This window comes from Saccostrea cucullata, unplaced genomic scaffold, assembly GCF_032062105.1.
Source record: "Saccostrea cucullata isolate Sc308-1 unplaced genomic scaffold, CSIRO_AGI_Scuc_v1 ctg4765, whole genome shotgun sequence".
In the NCBI taxonomy this organism is placed as follows: Eukaryota; Metazoa; Mollusca; class Bivalvia; order Ostreida; family Ostreidae; genus Saccostrea; species Saccostrea cuccullata.
In genome coordinates, this window is record NW_026938218.1 from 748 (window position 1) to 23,752 (window position 23,005).

The 23,005-nt window shown below is 34.8% G+C and overlaps 1 protein-coding gene and 1 pseudogene across 1 annotated transcript; one reads left to right on the forward strand and one right to left on the reverse strand.

The window, feature by feature from the left end:
• Positions 1 to 1,363: 1,363 nt before the first annotated feature.
• Positions 1,364 to 2,578, forward strand: LOC134249638 (uncharacterized; annotated as a pseudogene).
• A 1,640-nt stretch (positions 2,579 to 4,218) lies between these two features.
• Positions 4,219 to 20,658, reverse strand: LOC134249635 (uncharacterized). The gene is made up of 2 exons (XM_062731972.1): positions 20,576 to 20,658; positions 4,219 to 4,833 (listed from the first exon to the last, which is right to left on the reverse strand). Exons 1-2 carry the CDS (start codon positions 20,637 to 20,639, stop codon positions 4,385 to 4,387), a joined length of 513 nt encoding a protein of 170 aa, XP_062587956.1. The 5' UTR covers positions 20,640 to 20,658; the 3' UTR covers positions 4,219 to 4,384.
• Between the last annotated feature and the right edge of the window lie 2,347 nt (positions 20,659 to 23,005).

Here is a 23,005-nt window from a genome sequence, read left to right on the forward strand (position 1 = left end):
TACTTATGCAGCAATATACCTTCATCACCTGCATACGGAGTATTTATATCTCAGTTGATTCGATATGCAAGAGCATGCTCTACGTATGAACAATTTCTTAAACGAGGTAAATTATTGACAAGCAAGTTGATGAAACAAGAATATCAACAGTCTCGTTTGAAGTCATCATTTCGTAAATTCTATGGTCGATACAATGACCTTGTCAGCAAATACAATTTATCATTGAATGAAATGCTGACTGACGTTTTTCATACCAATTGTTAGTCCATTATTTATACACTGAATTGACCACGGATTTTTTCCGTTATATCCTGATTATGACAACGAGCACACGGCGGGTGTGACCGGTCAGCAGGGGATGCTTACTCCTCCATGGCACCTGATCCCACCTCTGATGTTTCGGGGGTCCGTGTTTGCTCTGCTCTTATTTTGTATATTTGTTTAATGGACGTTGAGATTGAATACTGTTCGTTATTTCCATATCCTTCTGCAACAATGCTAGATATTGGTTTTAAACATGGTTTTAAGTTGTTATACAAAGGGCCCAGAACTCCATTTTTTTCAAAGAACTTGGTGTCCGCTAATGTTTATTTGGATAATTTAGAGGATAAGATACTTAAGGAAGTGCGAGAGGGTCGAATGGTGGGTCCATTTTTAAATCCCCCATTGCCAAATCTTCATATATCTCCCATTGGACTTGTACCTAAAAGCGATGGCTGTTGGCGTGTGATTACCATTTATCCTACCCACCGTCGTCCAGCATTAACTCTGACATAGACCCTAGCGAATCAACTGTTAAATACACATCTTTTGACACAGTAGTACAGACAATTAGCAAGTTGATAAGGGCGGGGGCCCTAATAGCAAAAGCAGACATCAAAAGCGCATTTCCCTTAATACTTGTGCATCCATGGGATCATGAATTACTGGGCCTGTTTTTCAGGGGAGCTTATTATATTGACAAAATGTTGCCCTTCGGTTGTTCAATATCATGTAAAATCCTTGAAACGTTTTCATCGTTCCTTGAATGACTGGTTAGGAAACAATCAAGATTGAACTTGACAAACCATTATTTAGACGACTTTATTTTTGCAGGAAGGGTAGGCACTAGTCAATGTCTTATTCAGCTAAACGCATTCCAAAGTCTCATGCGGAAATGGGCGTTCCCATTAATCAAGATAAAACACAGGGGCTCACTACATGCCTGATATTTTTGGGTTTTGAAATCGATACAGGCAAAACGCAAATCCTGGAAAAAGAACAATTACAATAGCATCTCTTCAGAGTATAGTGGGGAAATTGAATTTTTTTTGCTAAGGCCATTCCAGGTAGCCGAGCTTTTAATAGGCGTTTTTATAATGCGATGATAGGCAAGTGCACGTACAAACCTTATCACCATGTTAACATCACCAAACCAATGAAACTAGACATGCAGATGTGGTGTTGTGGTTAGATTTTTTAAGCAACTTCAATTGGGTAGTTTATTTCCTTGATACTGAATAGAGTACCCAGGGCACCCCCAGCTTTTCACAGATAGTTGAGGGGCTGCCTGCTTCATTAGGATGTGGCTCCTACTTCAGGGGACAATGGGCTTATTTTCAATGGCAAAACCGTTGGGCTGGTACACCGATACCCACATACATAACCTTTTTGGAATTGGTACCAACTGTCTTGGCTTTTACAATCTTGACTGAGGGGCTTCAAAATAAGAAAACAATTTTACACATAGACTTCCAAGCTGTAGTTCACATTATTAATAAACAATCATTGTCATCTGATAGAGGCATGTCCCTCATTAGACCACTTATGCTCGTCACCTTAAAAAACAAGAAACAGTTCAAAGCTCAAAACATCCCTGGCAAACACAATGCAATAGCTGATGTAATATCTCGTCAACAGTGGCACAGATTCAGGTACCTAGCCTCAACAGCAGAACGCCAATCCCGGGCAATTCCAGCCTCCTTCCACAGCATGCTTTCACAATTCAAATAAACCGCCTCTTCATGTCATCATTAGCAAGCAACACAGGGTATTTTATGGCCACCACCAAGCCAACTTATCTTCATGTTTATAGCATATTTATCAATTTATGGGTATGAGCAGGCCACAGCAAGGGCATACGTATCATACGTATCCGCAATCGCTTTTCAGTGTAAACATTTAGGGGGTAGTGAAACCACCAATCATTTCTTGGTGGGTAAATTCTTGGAGGGTTTTAAAAGGGCAAACTGTTAAAGAGACATCCGTATGCCCATGACTTTAGACATTCTTAATCAAATTCTTGATAAGCTACATGTAGTATGCCATGATTCCTACGAAACTAACTTATAAAGAGCTGCTTTTTCACTGGCTTTTCATGCCTTGGTAAGAGTAAGAGAATTTACCATTTCTAAAGGAAATTTAAGTAGTAAATTATTCAAGTCCAGCATCTGGAAATTCAAAATAAGTTATTCAGTTGCTTATCAAGCATTCAAAAACTGACCAATACGGCGTTGTAACATCACTGACCATTAATGCTACGAAACAATTATCTTGCCCAGTAAAAGCAAAGATACATGTATCTACAGGTACGTCTTAGCGTCCCGGGCCCGCTGTTCTGTATTTACTCTGAGCAAACCTTAACTTACTACCAGTATTCCGCTGTATTATCAAAAACTTTAAACATTTTGGGCATAGATAGTAAGCGCTATAAATCACATTTCCTTCAGGATAGGGACCGCAACTATGTAAGCTCAACAGGGTTTCATCAGAAGAAGCTATTTGTTGGGGTTGTTGGCGTTGTACACGTACAAATCTTACATCAGGTAGCCCCCCCCCCACCCTTTCCCCCCACATTCAACCTTATACATGTCACTAGGCTTATTGGTTATTTTTTATTTTATAATTTTACAGTGCTTATTTGGGTGGTTATTTACACAATGCTGATACAAATCAAGTGGTTTCAGTAAACGTGTGGATCCAAGGATCTTCCATCATCGAAAGGGCTGTAGTCGCTGCCACCAGCAGGAGGGGTTACATGAACCTTTCCGTACCACAAACAAACATTTGATGGCAAGGTTACAGCGGCATGAAACTCTTAGATCTTTTCCCTAAGCTCAAGTATTTAAAGAATTTAAATCTAGGAAACTTCCCGGTAATTATCATAATTCATTGTGGGACTAACAATATTGCAATTGGTTCAACAAAGTTAAGCTGCCTGCTATGTTTAATCAAACACATACTACATGAATGATAAATGCAAAGTATTTCCTGATGCTAAGCTAGTTTGGTATTGCGCTTTTCTTCAAATATGCGCTCTATGAATAAAGCCATAACAAGATTGGCAAGACAGGTTGGCAATTCGTACAACAACTGCACGGGGGATCATTTATTAAACACCCACCGTTTAACAGCAACCTTGCGCACCTATTCGATGGGGATGGAGTCCATTTGTCACCTTTAGGAAATGATTTGATCATGAACAACATACAAGGAGCAATAGAACAATTGTTATGTTGTCATGTAAATAAGTAGGAGCCATATTGATTTTCTGGGGAAGGCACTGGTCAGCGGTGACCGTTTGAGGTGGGTTGACGACGTCGTCACGAATATATGGATCACTCATTGGTGGCAGATGCACTTGCATGCATGTGGCGTTATCGTCGGAACCCACCTCAAATAGATGTTCAATTTGTGGTGCTATTTGCGCAATTTTTTGTATATTACAGATTCATGTTTGAGCAATTATGTTATGTATCACTAATTCAGTTTATATGTAATGTTAATGGAATTTCCCGTTAAATAACTTTAGGACTGTAAAGTTACTACATTTAATAGGATATTGGCCCATATCGTACATATCGTATATTTATATTTGATAACTTTGTCAATGGGATATTGGTCCATTGAATATACCTTCTTTTGCATTTTATGTTCGTGGCGTTGTGCCTTTGTGAAGTAACTACCCAGTGCACAATTCAGCCCACTTGGGATCGCCACTTCTATTGTTCACTGCTGGGGGACGACCCGGGGGCCCCCCCCCCCCCCAAAAAAAAAAAAAAATTCACCGCGACCAGATACGCAAATATTCAATAAATATTATCTTTACAAAAAGAGTATTGTTAATTCTCTTTACATCTCAGATAAATAAAGATTATGTAAACATAGTATTTCATAGAAAGAAAATAACCGTATATATGTCAGTGAATTTTTTTTTCACTTTACAAGCGTATGAGTCTCAATTAGCATTACTAGTGCACTGGACAATACATCTATTTTTTGTGAAGTTATAACAACCTGATATATTTTAAGTCTTATTGAATTATCTCTATATGTATGCTTTTACGCCATACTCCTTAAGTTAAAGTTACATTACGGAGTAAATACTAGTAAATCTTTAATACATTTACCCCTCCTCAGGATCAAGAGCTAATCCTTGCGGGAACCCCAGATTGTTGTGTACGACAATTTTAAGCATTAAATTGTCGTCCTTGTATGCTGGTTTCATGGCGATCCATTTCATCTGTGCATCACACCAGTATAAATTATTTGAAACATAATCAAAAGCGATTTGACCAAATGATGGAGACCTTCCTTTGAATGGTTTTGAAAAGTGAGATATATTCAGCTGCTGCCAGATGGAAAAATTTTGGTATTCGTAAATGGTGTCTCCGATGTAGAAAAATACAACCTTTTTCTTTGGATCAGAGGTGATGCCGTTCCGAGACCAGCGAGTAGATAGTGGAAATAAAGCGTTGTTGAAATAATCCCTGTGGCTTATAGGTATTTCTCTGACTGTGATTACCGAAGGGGGACTGAACGTTCCAATTATCAAACCTTTCTCAGCAGGAATACCTGATATATAATATAAATTTACACGTAATTTCACATTTTGGATATGTTGGTGGTTTAACGACGTGCATTGGAAAACAAAACATGGGCATTGATATTAATATTCTAAACTACAAATTAGCACCCATGGCACAGGAAAAAAATCTATTGTCCTACAGAGGATGTTCACACATTTATTACTGAGATAAAAGAAATAACTCCAATTAAGATGAGAATGTCTGATCAGGTGACATTTTTGTTATTGTCAAACATATGATGAGGGCATAAACATGAGCTCAATGAAAACAGAACTTTTGCGACAGATTGCTAATCATATACCGGTAACTCAAAATATATAATCCATTGAAAATAGAAGTAACTAAGAAGATGTATTTTTACTGTCCATACAATCACTACCTTTAAAGTACTTGTACTAGGTATTAGGTAGATTTACTAGATTAACATTAGTATAAATCAATAATTTCACTAGTTATCTAAGTTTCTTTACACCCACAACTCCACCTCCCACTATCAGGTAGTGAACACAAAGATTACTTATCACGACTCTTTCTATCACACTGGACAAATTAACATGTCATTTCTTTCAGTGTCGGCATAAAGCACGTAATCTACAAATTACAGCGTATGTGTACTGTAGATCCTTTCCAGAACTGTAGCTTTCTGCTTGGAAAAATTCGAAAATATTATCATAATAAAAATTGCAGTGAATATAAGAATGAAACAAATTTTATGACTTTGCAGTTTTAGTCTGTCAAAAGATAACGAACGCGAGCTCTACAGATAAAAGTAATTAAAGAGGCTGATCAATAGGAATTAAACTTTTAAATCGGACGGTCCCACGAAAGAGATCATGGGAATGCAGCTGCTACTTGCTTGTTTATGAAAAGATGTATTTGGTTAGGGTGAATAAGGAACCAATGGTGATGAAGTGACCAGAGGTCAGATATTTGAATAAATTAGCTTCAACAAATAATATTTAAAGATTATGCAAAAGATTGGAAATTATTTTAAAAGTGCATTAGAAATTTTTAAAGTACTCAAGGTCACAATAATAGTCATTAAAATTCAAATTAAAATTTAAAGTTATTATTGCAAATTTCGAAGGAGTTAAAAATATGGAGATGTAAATTGACAAAGGTACACCTAGTATAAAATGACTGGCCGGGATAGACAGGACTTCAGTGGAAAGCTGAATCTTGACGGTCTTGGTTGCATTTTATACAGGTTGGGTAACATCTCCACTCCCCAACCATGGCCGCCGCTCTGGTCAACAAGTTTAAAAGGAATTATATAATAAGACAATATAGCAAAATTGAGCCATCCCGGTACCTCCACAAGCCAAGCGAGTTTACACTAGTTCGAGCCAATAAAATAATCTGCTGATGGAAATCAAAGAAAAAGAGAACGATTTTCCTTTTATTTTTTTTATAATAAGTGGTGGAGAGTCTCCTTAATTTAACCACGGAATCAGAAGGATGGAAATAGCCTTTAACAGTTCTCTAAGTCACCCCCCCCCCCCCCCAGACGAGGATTAGTGCACAATCCCGCTGGATTTTCGGACAGAGGACTTGAATAGAGGCGAGACACAGACCAGAGCCGTCAGACGATCGACGAGGCCAAGAGACCTGACACTCCCTGGGCAGGACCAACTAGGACTAACACGTTTAAACAAACATGTGCCGACCGCGAGACCATTGAAACAGACGAAACGAACTAAAAACACTTGTGCTAATAGGACATTCGATACGACTACTACCATCCCGTCCTTTGGTGGCCAAAAAAAAAAAAACAATTTTAATTACGTATTTTAAAATAACGACTATAATTCTGTGCCGGAACCCCTCCTTCCGAATCCAAGTGCCGATGTGAAGACGAATTATCCATTTGTTGGACAATTTAATTTTCAGTCCTACGAGTAAGACTTTGAAAAGAAAATTAAGTAAAGGTAGGATAGCATTTTTTTTTCAAAATGTCTACCTTTGTTTTGTAAGAATATTTTTTTACGACGACGGTATTTAGAATGTTGTCACATTGTTGATAATTTTTTTTACATGGGCAATGTTTTATGAATTACCTGATAATAAGATTGTTGACGCTTATAAGCAAATATAAAGCGACTTGCATAATATGAGATGAAGTGTTCTTAAAGTTATATTTATGAGACGAAATCAAGAGAAAAAAACCTATAAATGGGAAGGGTCATAAAAGTAAAGGAAACCCCGTTGACCATTTGTATAGGTAAAGCACGATACAAAAAAAAATCCTAAATGGGAAGGGCCTTGAACAATAGTAAAGGAAAACCCCTGATTCCATTCATTTAGGTAGAAAGTAAAGTTACAAACTCTTGCGAGAGGATCTAATCAAAACCTATAAATGGTAATTTTAAGGGCCTTGAAAGATAGTAAAGGGAAACCCTTATACCATTCATTTAGGTTAAAGGTTAAGTCGGGACTTTATAATAGTCAACCAAACATGAGGTTTGGTGAGAAAAATTTGAAGGAAAATGGTCGTAATGGAAGGGATAAAATTATTTCCATTCTTCCGAAATAATTACGAGAATCATTCCCCTTTCATAAAGACTTAACTTTTAAAGATTTTTTTTTCAAAGCAGATAGAGTATGCGTCAGATGTAGGACTATGCATTAGAATGAGATTATGTATTGTAATAAAAGTGTATACTTTACGGTACTGTGAAAAACACATTTTTGTCAATTGTGAAAAAGGGGTTCATTCAACGACAATGATATTTTTGTGAAAAGTGTCTCAATCTATATAATGAGAGCGTTTATATTCAATGAATTTTTTTTGTGAATCAAGATTTTTTTACGATTTTTTTTTATCACTACTGTATTTTTCTGCAAAAACTGCCACCACTGCCCAGAGGGAGAGAGAGAAAAAAACCAAGACAATTGTACATAGTGATTTTCGTATTTTTTGTGTCTTTATATGTTTATTTTTTTTTAGAAAGTGTATTTTGTAATTCTCTTCCTTTGTGTGTGCATTTAGATAACATAATATTTAGTAATATTTGTCTATGTATTTCATTTGTTAAAGCCATCTGAAAAAACGTTAATCGTGTTACTTTTTAGTCGGCGCGATAATATCAAATAAATATCACTTTGAACATTCGGTTTTATGTGAAATTAGCAGCAAGACAGCTTATTTCGTATCATAATCTCTTTAAACAAATCTTGGGGACAAGATTTTCGACAGTAGGGGGATTTATCATAATAAAAATTGCAGTGAATATAAGAATGAAACAAATTTTATGACTTTGCAGTTTTAGTCTGTCAAAAGATAACGAACGCGAGCTCTACAGATAAAAGTAATTAAAGAGGCTGATCAATAGGAATTAAACTTTTAAATCGGACGGTCCCACGAAAGAGATCATGGGAATGCAGCTGCTACTTGCTTGTTTATGAAAAGATGTATTTGGTTAGGGTGAATAAGGAACCAATGGTAATGAAGTGACCAGAGGTCAGATATTTGAATAAATTAGCTTCAACAAATAATATTTAAAGATTATGCAAAAGATTGGAAATTATTTTAAAAGTGCATTAGAAATTTTTAAAGTACTCAAGGTCACAATAATAGTCATTAAAATTCAAATTAAAATTTAAAGTTATTATTGCAAATTTCGAAGGAGTTAAAAATATGGAGATGTAAATTGACAAAGGTACACCTAGTATAAAATGACTGGCCGGGATAGACAGGACTTCAGTGGAAAGCTGAATCTTGACGGTCTTGGTTGCATTTTATACAGGTTGGGTAACATCTCCACTCCCCAACCATGGCCGCCGCTCTGGTCAACAAGTTTAAAAGGAATTATATAATAAGACAATATAGCAAAATTGAGCCATCCCGGTACCTCCACAAGCCAAGCGAGTTTACACTAGTTCGAGCCAATAAAATAATCTGCTGATGGAAATCAAAGAAAAAAGAGAACGATTTTCCTTTTATTTTTTTTATAATAAGTGGTGGAGAGTCTCCTTAATTTAACCACGGAATCAGAAGGATGGAAATAGCCTTTAACAGTTCTCTAAGTCACCCCCCCCCCCAGACGAGGATTAGTGCACAATCCCGCTGGATTTTCGGACAGAGGACTTGAATAGAGGCGAGACACAGACCAGAGCCGTCAGACGATCGACGAGGCCAAGAGACCTGACACTCCCTGGGCAGGACCAACTAGGACTAACACGTTTAAACAAACATGTGCCGACCGCGAGACCATTGAAACAGACGAAACGAACTAAAAACACTTGTGCTAATAGGACATTCGATACGACTACTACCATCCCGTCCTTTGGTGGCCAAAAAAAAAAACAATTTCAAATACGTATTTTAAAATAACGACTATAATTCTGTGCCGGAACCCCTCCTTCCGAATCCAAGTGCCGATGTGAAGACGAATTATCCATTTGTTGGACAATTTAATTTTCAGTCCTACGAGTAAGACTTTGAAAAGAAAATTAAGTAAAGGTAGGATAGCATTTTTTTTTTCAAAATGTCTACCTTTGTTTTGTAAGAATATTTTTTTACGACGACGGTATTTAGAATGTTGTCACATTGTTGATAATTTTTTTTACATGGGCAATGTTTTATGAATTACCTGATAATAAGATTGTTGACGCTTATAAGCAAATATAAAGCGACTTGCATAATATGAGATAAAGTGTTCTTAAAGTTATATTTATGAGACGAAATCAAGAGAAAAAAACCTATAAATGGGAAGGGTCATAAAAGTAAAGGAAACCCCGTTGACCATTTGTATAGGTAAAGCACGATACAAAAAAAAAATCCTAAATGGGAAGGGCCTTGAACGATAGTAAAGGAAAACCCCTGATTCCATTCATTTAGGTAGAAAGTAAAGTTACAAACTCTTGCGAGAGGATCTAATCAAAACCTATAAATGGTAATTTTAAGGGCCTTGAAAGATAGTAAAGGGAAACCCTTATACCATTCATTTAGGTTAAAGGTTAAGTCGGGACTTTATAATAGTCAACCAAACATGAGGTTTGGTGAGAAAAATTTGAAGGAAAATGGTCGTAATGGAAGGGATAAAATTATTTCCATTCTTCCGAAATAATTACGAGAATCATTCCCCTTTCATAAAGACTTAACTTTTAAAGATTTTTTTTTCAAAGCAGATAGAGTATGCGTCAGATGTAGGACTATGCATTAGAATGAGATTATGTATTGTAATAAAAGTGTATACTTTACGGTACTGTGAAAAACACATTTTTGTCAATTGTGAAAAAGGGGTTCATTCAACGACAATGATATTTTTGTGAAAAGTGTCTCAATCTATATAATGAGAGCGTTTATATTCAATGAATTTTTTTTGTGAATCAAGATTTTTTTACGATTTTTTTTTATCACTACTGTATTTTTCTGCAAAAACTGCCACCACTGCCCAGAGGGAGAGAGAGAAAAAACCAAGACAATTGTACATAGTGATTTTCGTATTTTTTGTGTCTTTATATGTTTATTTTTTTTTAGAAAGTGTATTTTGTAATTCTCTTCCTTTGTGTGTGCATTTAGATAACATAATATTTAGTAATATTTGTCTATGTATTTCATTTGTTAAAGCCATCTGAAAAAACGTTAATCGTGTTACTTTTTAGTCGGCGCGATAATATCAAATAAATATCACTTTGAACATTCGGTTTTATGTGAAATTAGCAGCAAGACAGCTTATTTCGTATCATAATCTCTTTAAACAAATCTTGGGGACAAGATTTTCGACAGTAGGGGGATTTATCATAATAAAAATTGCAGTGAATATAAGAATGAAACAAATTTTATGACTTTGCAGTTTTAGTCTGTCAAAAGATAACGAACGCGAGCTCTACAGATAAAAGTAATTAAAGAGGCTGATCAATAGGAATTAAACTTTTAAATCGGACGGTCCCACGAAAGAGATCATGGGAATGCAGCTGCTACTTGCTTGTTTATGAAAAGATGTACATGTATTTGGTTAGGGTGAATAAGGAACCAATGGTAATGAAGTGACCAGAGGTCAGATATTTGAATAAATTAGCTTCAACAAATAATATTTAAAGATTATGCAAAAGATTGGAAATTATTTTAAAAGTGCATTAGAAATTTTTAAAGTACTCAAGGTCACAATAATAGTCATTAAAATTCAAATTAAAATTTAAAGTTATTATTGCAAATTTCGAAGGAGTTAAAAATATGGAGATGTAAATTGACAAAGGTACACCTAGTATAAAATGACTGGCCGGGATAGACAGGACTTCAGTGGAAAGCTGAATCTTGACGGTCTTGGTTGCATTTTATACAGGTTGGGTAACATCTCCACTCCCCAACCATGGCCGCCGCTCTGGTCAACAAGTTTAAAAGGAATTATATAATAAGACAATATAGCAAAATTGAGCCATCCCGGTACCTCCACAAGCCAAGCGAGTTTACACTAGTTCGAGCCAATAAAATAATCTGCTGATGGAAATCAAAGAAAAAAGAGAACGATTTTCCTTTTATTTTTTTATAATAAGTGGTGGAGAGTCTCCTTAATTTAACCACGGAATCAGAAGGATGGAAATAGCCTTTAACAGTTCTCTAAGTCACCCCCCCCCCCCCAGACGAGGATTAGTGCACAATCCCGCTGGATTTTCGGACAGAGGACTTGAATAGAGGCGAGACACAGACCAGAGCCGACAGACGATCGACGAGGCCAAGAGACCTGACACTCCCTGGGCAGGACCAACTAGGACTAACACGTTTAAACAAACATGTGCCGACCGCGAGACCATTGAAACAGACGAAACGAACTAAAAACACTTGTGCTAATAGGACATTCGATACGACTACTACCATCCCGTCCTTTGGTGGCCAAAAAAAAAAAACAATTTCAAATACGTATTTTAAAATAACGACTATAATTCTGTGCCGGAACCCCTCCTTCCGAATCCAAGTGCCGATGTGAAGACGAATTATCCATTTGTTGGACAATTTAATTTTCAGTCCTACGAGTAAGACTTTGAAAAGAAAATTAAGTAAAGGTAGGATAGCATTTTTTTTTTCAAAATGTCTACCTTTGTTTTGTAAGAATATTTTTTTACGACGACGGTATTTAGAATGTTGTCACATTGTTGATAATTTTTTTTACATGGGCAATGTTTTATGAATTACCTGATAATAAGATTGTTGACGCTTATAAACAAATATAAAGCGACTTGCATAATATGAGATGAAGTGTTCTTAAAGTTATATTTATGAGACGAAATCAAGAGAAAAAAACCTATAAATGGGAAGGGTCATAAAAGTAAAGGAAACCCCGTTGACCATTTGTATAGGTAAAGCACGATACAAAAAAAAAATCCTAAATGGGAAGGGCCTTGAACGATAGTAAAGGAAAACCCCTGATTCCATTCATTTAGGTAGAAAGTAAAGTTACAAACTCTTGCGAGAGGATCTAATCAAAACCTATAAATGGTAATTTTAAGGGCCTTGAAAGATAGTAAAGGGAAACCCTTATACCATTCATTTAGGTTAAAGGTTAAGTCGGGACTTTATAATAGTCAACCAAACATGAGGTTTGGTGAGAAAAATTTGAAGGAAAATGGTCGTAATGGAAGGGATAAAATTATTTCCATTCTTCCGAAATAATTACGAGAATCATTCCCCTTTCATAAAGACTTAACTTTTAAAGATTTTTTTTTCAAAGCAGATAGAGTATGCGTCAGATGTAGGACTATGCATTAGAATGAGATTATGTATTGTAATAAAAGTGTATACTTTACGGTACTGTGAAAAACACATTTTTGTCAATTGTGAAAAAGGGGTTCATTCAACGACAATGATATTTTTGTGAAAAGTGTCTCAATCTATATAATGAGAGCGTTTATATTCAATGAATTTTTTTTGTGAATCAAGATTTTTTTACGATTTTTTTTTATCACTACTGTATTTTTCTGCAAAAACTGCCACCACTGCCCAGAGGGAGAGAGAGAAAAAACCAAGACAATTGTAAATAGTGATTTTCGTATTTTTTGTGTCTTTATATGTTTATTTTTTTTTAGAAAGTGTATTTTGTAATTCTCTTCCTTTGTGTGTGCATTTAGATAACATAATATTTAGTAATATTTGTCTATGTATTTCATTTGTTAAAGCCATCTGAAAAAACGTTAATCGTGTTACTTTTTAGTCGGCGCGATAATATCAAATAAATATCACTTTGAACATTCGGTTTTATGTGAAATTAGCAGCAAGACAGCTTATTTCGTATCATAATCTCTTTAAACAAATCTTGGGGATTTATCATAATAAAAATTGCAGTGAATATAAGAATGAAACAAATTTTATGACTTTGCAGTTTTAGTCTGTCAAAAGATAACGAACGCGAGCTCTACAGATAAAAGTAATTAAAGAGGCTGATCAATAGGAATTAAACTTTTAAATCGGACGGTCCCACGAAAGAGATCATGGGAATGCAGCTGCTACTTGCTTGTTTATGAAAAGATGTATTTGGTTAGGGTGAATAAGGAACCAATGGTAATGAAGTGACCAGAGGTCAGATATTTGAATAAATTAGCTTCAACAAATAATATTTAAAGATTATGCAAAAGATTGGAAATTATTTTAAAAGTGCATTAGAAATTTTTAAAGTACTCAAGGTCACAATAATAGTCATTAAAATTCAAATTAAAATTTAAAGTTATTATTGCAAATTTCGAAGGAGTTAAAAATATGGAGATGTAAATTGACAAAGGTACACCTAGTATAAAATGACTGGCCGGGATAGACAGGACTTCAGTGGAAAGCTGAATCTTGACGGTCTTGGTTGCATTTTATACAGGTTGGGTAACATCTCCACTCCCCAACCATGGCCGCCGCTCTGGTCAACAAGTTTAAAAGGAATTATATAATAAGACAATATAGCAAAATTGAGCCATCCCGGTACCTCCACAAGCCAAGCGAGTTTACACTAGTTCGAGCCAATAAAATAATCTGCTGATGGAAATCAAAGAAAAAGAGAACGATTTTCCTTTTATTTTTTTATAATAAGTGGTGGAGAGTCTCCTTAATTTAACCACGGAATCAGAAGGATGGAAATAGCCTTTAACAGTTCTCTAAGTCACCCCCCCCCCAGACGAGGATTAGTGCACAATCCCGCTGGATTTTCGGACAGAGGACTTGAATAGAGGCGAGACACAGACCAGAGCCGTCAGACGATCGACGAGGCCAAGAGACCTGACACTCCCTGGGCAGGACCAACTAGGACTAACACGTTTAAACAAACATGTGCCGACCGCGAGACCATTGAAACAGACGAAACGAACTAAAAACACTTGTGCTAATAGGACATTCGATACGACTACTACCATCCCGTCCTTTGGTGGCAAAAAAAAAAAAACAATTTCAAATACGTATTTTAAAATAACGACTATAATTCTGTGCCGGAACCCCTCCTTCCGAATCCAAGTGCCGATGTGAAGACGAATTATCCATTTGTTGGACAATTTAATTTTCAGTCCTACGAGTAAGACTTTGAAAAGAAAATTAAGTAAAGGTAGGATAGCATTTTTTTTTTCAAAATGTCTACCTTTGTTTTGTAAGAATATTTTTTTACGACGACGGTATTTAGAATGTTGTCACATTGTTGATAATTTTTTTTACATGGGCAATGTTTTATGAATTACCTGATAATAAGATTGTTGACGCTTATAAACAAATATAAAGCGACTTGCATAATATGAGATGAAGTGTTCTTAAAGTTATATTTATGAGACGAAATCAAGAGAAAAAAACCTATAAATGGGAAGGGTCATAAAAGTAAAGGAAACCCCGTTGACCATTTGTATAGGTAAAGCACGATACAAAAAAAAAATCCTAAATGGGAAGGGCCTTGAACGATAGTAAAGGAAAACCCCTGATTCCATTCATTTAGGTAGAAAGTAAAGTTACAAACTCTTGCGAGAGGATCTAATCAAAACCTATAAATGGTAATTTTAAGGGCCTTGAAAGATAGTAAAGGGAAACCCTTATACCATTCATTTAGGTTAAAGGTTAAGTCGGGACTTTATAATAGTCAACCAAACATGAGGTTTGGTGAGAAAAATTTGAAGGAAAATGGTCGTAATGGAAGGGATAAAATTATTTCCATTCTTCCGAAATAATTACGAGAATCATTCCCCTTTCATAAAGACTTAACTTTTAAAGATTTTTTTTTCAAAGCAGATAGAGTATGCGTCAGATGTAGGACTATGCATTAGAATGAGATTATGTATTGTAATAAAAGTGTATACTTTACGGTACTGTGAAAAACACATTTTTGTCAATTGTGAAAAAGGGGTTCATTCAACGACAATGATATTTTTGTGAAAAGTGTCTCAATCTATATAATGAGAGCGTTTATATTCAATGAATTTTTTTTGTGAATCAAGATTTTTTTACGATTTTTTTTTTATCACTACTGTATTTTTCTGCAAAAACTGCCACCACTGCCCAGAGGGAGAGAGAGAAAAAACCAAGACAATTGTACATAGTGATTTTCGTATTTTTTGTGTCTTTATATGTTTATTTTTTTTTAGAAAGTGTATTTTGTAATTCTCTTCCTTTGTGTGTGCATTTAGATAACATAATATTTAGTAATATTTGTCTATGTATTTCATTTGTTAAAGCCATCTGAAAAAACGTTAATCGTGTTACTTTTTAGTCGGCGCGATAATATCAAATAAATATCACTTTGAACATTCGGTTTTATGTGAAATTAGCAGCAAGACAGCTTATTTCGTATCATAATCTCTTTAAACAAATCTTGGGGACAAGATTTTCGACAGTAGGGGGATTTATCATAATAAAAATTGCAGTGAATATAAGAATGAAACAAATTTTATGACTTTGCAGTTTTAGTCTGTCAAAAGATAACGAACGCGAGCTCTACAGATAAAAGTAATTAAAGAGGCTGATCAATAGGAATTAAACTTTTAAATCGGACGGTCCCACGAAAGAGATCATGGGAATGCAGCTGCTACTTGCTTGTTTATGAAAAGATGTATTTGGTTAGGGTGAATAAGGAACCAATGGTAATGAAGTGACCAGAGGTCAGATATTTGAATAAATTAGCTTCAACAAATAATATTTAAAGATTATGCAAAAGATTGGAAATTATTTTAAAAGTGCATTAGAAATTTTTAAAGTACTCAAGGTCACAATAATAGTCATTAAAATTCAAATTAAAATTTAAAGTTATTATTGCAAATTTCGAAGGAGTTAAAAATATGGAGATGTAAATTGACAAAGGTACACCTAGTATAAAATGACTGGCCGGGATAGACAGGACTTCAGTGGAAAGCTGAATCTTGACTGTCTTTGTTGCATTTTATACAGGTGAGATTATTTTGTAGACTTGCGCACGTTTTGATCAAAATTATTTAAATTTTCACATGGCTTATTTTATTAACAAGTTAAACTTTTTTATATTAAAAGTAGTTATATTTCTATTAAGGTTTAGTATATTTTGTAAAATTATTTATTGAAATTATAAATATTAGAAATAGATTGTTTACTTTAATAAAGAGTGGAAAGCTGAATCTTGACTGTCTTGGTTACATTTTATACAGGTTGGGTAACATCTCCACTCCCCAACCATGGCCGCCGCTCTGGTCCACAAAGAAGAACAAAATTCCTTTTATTTTTTTTTATAATAATATTAAGCAAAGAGCTCGAATCCAAACATTATAATTGCAATTGTATTATTACTTAAAGTCCCTCTAGAGAATTTTTCACTCTTATGGAGACGCCACCACTTGCCGGTGGGGAACCGCAAACTTTTTCTTTGCTCGGCACTTGGGGCCATAGAGGAAGGAGTGATCTTTCTCGTACCAGCACCTCCAGCAACACGGGACCTCGGTTTCTACAGTCTCATCCGATGTACCGTTGTCCATGTCCCAAGTAAAGTGGAATTCGAGTCCGCGGCGTGAGGATCAACTCCTGACTTACCGACTCTGGAGCAGACGCTCTAACCAGTGCGTTAGGCGGGCGTCAATGAAGTGCTGTAATAATCTTCGATTTGCGCCAGTGCTTTACTCATTTCAAGTTTTATTTATCGTATGTTCTCCTCAACTTTATTAAAGACATCTGATAATTTACCACATATTTAACTACTATTCCTGAATGTTTCTTCACCTTTCAACCGTTTAAGAAAGGTGAAGAAACATTCAGGAATAGCAGTTAAATATGTGGTTAATTATCAACCGTTTAAGAACCCCGTGGGGATCCGGGTTAGAATAGGTCCTCAGTACCCCCTTGCTTGTCGTAAAAGGCGACTAAATGGGGCGGTCCTTCGGACGAGACCGTATAAACAGAGGCCCCGTGTCACAGCAGGTGTGGCACGATAAAGATCCCTCCCTGCTCAATGGCCCCGAGTGCCGAGCATAGGCCCAAATTTGCAGCCCTTCACCGGCAATGGTGACGTCTCCATATCAGTGAAATATTCTGGAGAGAGACGTTAAACAGTATACAATCAATCAATCAACCGTTGAAGAAGAGCTGTTTGTGAATGTGGACGTATTAGGTGTCGCAACTCTGTCTACTTTTAACAGTTACTTTTTTCGCGGAGCTAACTCCCGAGACGCAAAAATTCAGTAAAGAGATGATTCTTCTACCACTTAGTTGTCATTAAAAGGATGCTACCACCAGTTAAACAGTCCTATCACCGACAAATGAAGCAGCACATGAATTATTTGACTTTTCTGTGCATGACAAAGGCACACAAATACACAAAATTCGAATCTGTTTGAAAGTAAAACGTGCTCAAAACAGATGTGGACCTTTCGAATGAAAAATATATAGAACAAGATAATGATGATTCATTTATTAATAAGGAAAGCAACTGTCAAAAACGAATTTTATGCTAACATGATATTACAAAAATAGCTTTAACATCACACATGATACATATTGTATTTTCACGTGATAAATTCTTCGTTGTTTGTGTGTGACATCATGTGCGAAGCAGTCAAATGGCGAGATGGCGACACAATTCAAATGCTGCTTCATTTGTCGGTGAAAGGGCCGTTAAACTGGCGCTTTCATTCTTTTAACAGATCTAAGAGAATACTCGAACCTGGATATTATCCGTGAAATCGCGTATATACTCGATATTATGGTATCGTTGAATCCGCGAACGTATAGGAGGTGTAATTACCTAATAAAACTTAAACAATGGGATGGCGCATGTTGCCGAGTTAATTTTCATCTAGATACACATGTTTTCTAAAAGTATCACTAGCCAAGTAATAATTTGGGCGTCAAGATTAATGCGCTTAGGACAACAAATACCCGTGGAGCTCAGTGCATTTCATGATCAGCACACAAAAAGGCGTTCGATTTGTTTTATATTTTTCGTAATGTTGAAAGTATATGCATCTTCCTAATGTTCATTCCCAACATAATAGAACTTTAAAATATCAGAATTTGGGAATTCATAATTATTCCACATGAACACGACAAACATGAACAATTTGGAAACAAATCAAATTATACTGAAACACATCTCACACATAAGATATGATGCCATGTATAAACAAGGGATTGTCCATCGTATCTAATTATGCGTCATTAATTACTTTCACATTCATCTTGTGCATAAAATCAAATTTATTTATAAAATGTGTAGCTAATGTAGTAATGATAAAAATATCTAATATTTCGGCTAAAATTCCCTCTTTCTCTTTTTTAAATCTCTTTTTTTTATCATTGAAACATATTTGAAGAATATGTCTTCTACATTTTAGCGGAGACAAGGATAGTTTCTAGAATACAGCCTATGAGAGAACATAATTGTTGATCGTTTAATATCGCTTAGTCATCAATATTTTACCATTTCTTGGCGACTTCAAAGGCTTTTGACCAACTCTGACAAAACAACCTCGATTGTGTTTTACATGTGTCCAAGAGACATTTCTTTGAATGTCATGGTCGGTTATTTCCTTTACACAACATGAGACTACAAGTAAATGTAGTTTAAACTCAAGTAGCTTGAGTAGCAAAGACCCCCCCCCCCTCCCCTCACAAAAAAAAAACACAAAACACAAGAAATATAATCGACTGACAAAAGCCGCTAGAAAAGAAATACATTTCTAAGTCGTGGATTGTGCTCAGAAACCTACTCTCTCTCAAAATGTTATTTTTAATATACAGTAATTGACTTGACAACATTTTCACATTTAAATCTAACAAATTATATGTTGCCCCAATTGCAGTCTATAACTGGTTTATTATAGCCTTCAGTTAAGATAGAAACACTAAAATTTTAAACATATGTATTCATATGTATACCCGATTTCTTTATAAGTGATATTTTTGCTCAAGGACAACAAAGAATGAAAAAAAAAATCATTAAAATTATTATAAAATATATATTATTTACACGAAGCATTATTTATTTCCATAATGTAATGTTTCAAATAGCATCAGCGGTTACACTTGAAGCTTCCGCTATTTCTGTGTCGTCGACATTGAAAGCCGACTAATTACTTACTATTAGCAGTGACGTTGCAGCCTATCGATTCTCACGTAGCACTAACAGACTGGTCATCAAAAATATTGTTAGACATATGAAAATCTTTACATTTATTTGAATATTTCTTTAGATTAAAAAAATATAGAAAGATATTTATAAAGAAGGGGTACAACAATTAGATATATTTGGCTTTAAGTTGTTTAAATTCAGATTTTTTTTTTTACAAACAAAGCGGAGAAACACGTGTTAATTTTTTATTTTAACCTAAGTCAAAGGGATAAAAGTATAAAAATACATAACATTTATTCTAAAAAGAATAGGCTACATAAAACCTCAAACCTATAGAGATAAAATTCAATAATCATGATTTATTTCTATTTAGAAAACTCTACCTTCTGCGGTCAAATTTTCTTTAGAAAAAATCTGAAATCGGGACATTTAATTTAGCAGTGCGTCCACGGCGATATGCTTGTGTAAAGCTGGAAAAAAAACCCTCGAGCATAGTTTTGTCATTATTGTGTCATTATTGTAAAATTTTGTCATTTTATTGTAAGGAGTTTATCATGGATAGCAATTTTAATAAAAGATTTATTGTTGAAGATTTATTCTGTATGTGCCAATATTTTGCATATACTTTTGTCAAGAGTTCTTTTTAAATTGTTAAAAGTATTCAATTGAATGCCAGTGTTGAAGAACTGATACCATAGTCAATGCACTTTTTGTAAACTTATTTAGGTAAAATAAAAGCAATTCAGTGATAAATGCAACAGTTAAAAATAAAATCATTTGTATCAATAATGCACTTATTCGTTTAATCTCCAAATATTATTTTATCAAAATAGTTCAACAATATATCTTGATAATAATACATGTATATAGAAAAGGTATAAAATTAATACAATGCCGCAATATTTTACTACATGTTAAGAATATCTTTCTCTCGGATCATCCTTTTTGTGAAATGGATTTAACATGGTTTATATATCACTATCGACGAAATAAGGAACGCTAAAATATATACTTATATATTCTGTAAATAGAACATTTTAAAAAACCAAATATATTTTTCTTATTTTCTGTTTAGAATCAAAGTAAAAAGTTAATTAATAATACAAGCTCTATTTATCACCACGACAATGATTCCATTGTACAAATACTTGTCTTAAACAGCATTATCCTTTTTTTTGATATTCTTCTATGAAAAAATACGGATAACATTAACTAATTAGAAATTATCTGTTTATATTATCATCTTACCGAAGCAAAGGTATCCATACGCATTTATAACTGCCAAAAATGTTATGATGTGAAGAAAACACATCTTGGTCACTAATGAACAAAATCACAACTGTAAGATGTGTTATGAGGAATTGGAAGTGAGACAATAGTAACCAACAAACGAGGAAGTTCTGTTCCGGTCTATTGCTTCGCAGCATTAAAGAACTGAAGAGATGAATAATAATATTTTGGACAGAATGGAAAGATTAAGTTTGTTGCAAGTATAGAAAACTGCGAAATACCAGTGTTGTAGAGTAGGATTTCCCACATACCCAGTTTTCCCCTCGGAAATTGTACTCAAGATTAGGATTTCCACCCGAGGGGAATTCTCAAACCAGAGCCAAATACCCCCTCTTTCTTCCTCGGAGTAGGATTCCCCCTTGTTATAGAATCAATATAAATCACAGTGTCGCAATTTTTTTTCTTTTTCGTGAAAACAAGTAAACAACAAACATATTTTAAAATGGTGAATGAGTGTTTTTGACTTATGTACATATGTAGCAAGGATTTTCAAAGCATTGTAATCAAGGAGTTTCATCGCAAAATAAAATTTCTGTTTTATATAAAAAAAATTTTTATAGACATAATGTAGCAAAAAGCTCAATCCCTCCACTGATTTGCAAACACATTGCGGAAACTCCTAAAACATAAAAGAGATCACAATTCTGTACAAAAATATTATTGAAGCGGAAAAAAATGCAACATTGATCTTTAAATCATCAAGACACACTCATACACCAAAAATTAGCCAAGTAGATTCAAACATTTAGGAAAAAAGTATATATGAGAAACCATTTGGGATAGACAGTTGCGCATGTGAGTTAAAGAAAATGCTAAGATTTGTTTTCTAATACATTCTTGGTACCCACGACATGCAATAGCCAGTACACATTATGACGTCATATTGTGACGTCATCGACCTGTACTACACAAGTTTATAAGAAACATCAACAAAATCGCTTCGGCGCAAGGGCATCCTTACTTTGTTTTACAGAAACAAGGTATCAAAAGACGCAGGATATTCCAAGGATTTAAGATATTGCTGCACAAATGTCGGCAGTGCAATTGGTTACTTACTATTCGTGCAGTTTTAAGTTTTAACAGGGTAAAAATTCACTGTCCAGGGTAAGTTTCCTAAAATTTTTATCAATTGAAAAGTGCATAGGATTTGTGCAGCAATTTTATTAATTTTAAGAATATTCACCTTAAATTATTATACCTTGTTTATTTTAAATTAGATAGGATAGGCCCTTGCGCCGACTTGATTTGGTTTATATGATTTAATACCTTGAATGGGAGAAAACAATGACGTCATAATATGACGTCATAATGTGCACTTGCATTAAAAAACTGTGGGTACTGAGCATGTATCAGAAAATCAATTTGAACCTTCTCTGTACATAAAATATACAAATTATGAATTTTCATTAGCTTATTTGCATTAAAATATCCATATTTAGCCTTAACTCACTTGCGTGGGCAAATAGACAATCAGACGAACGGGCAGACGCATTGTAAACACACGGTGCCACTGGTTTTACCGATTTTTGTGATCTAAAACGTTTGATTAGACGGTGGCTGAAGAAAGATTTTCATTTTCATTCTACGTATACAACATAAAACATCTGGTCGTTTTTTTTTAAAGAGAGACAATTATTAGAATGTACCGCCCCTCCCCTTCAAATATACATATATAAGTATGACATTTATATTTTATTATGGGTAAAATTGGCTCTTGGGGGGATATTGCAAGAAAAGCGACACAGATTTCCGGTTAGAACCCCCTCCTCTTCGCCCGAAAAATCGATTCTGGTGTTGGATTTCTGGAGGGGAAATATTACTTTAGGGCCAGTTTGCTGTGGAGGTAATCCTACTCTAGAGCCAGTTTTCTGGAGGGGGAGTTAAAGGGGGAAAGCTTACTCTACCATACTGATAATGTTTTCAATGGCTTGCTGGATAGCCCAATACGGTATACAATTTGATCTCACAATATTCTTTTTATATTAAGTATTCTGAAAGAAGCTGAAAATTTAGGAGCATTTCTTAAATATAATGCTCATTTTACAAAAATATTGTTATTCAAGTTGTGGTTATTACATAATTATACTTTGGAATACATTTTGAAACACATAAAGGTAAGGTTTGCGTTAACAGGGAGATAACTCTTGCGAATCACCAAAGCGTTTGAAACAGGCAAATTTAAACCAGCGATGCTAAGCATCTCCGTAACGAATTTCCTCTGTCATACTTGATGTTTATTGTCACTTAATCTAATGTTAGGACTAAAAACAAAGGACGTTTTCAGGAGACAGTCTTATAACAAATCAAAGCATAGGAATCTTAGAAGCCTTTGAGATTAACGTGATGCATGTGGATGAACCAATAAAGGAGGACTTGTTTATTTTCGAT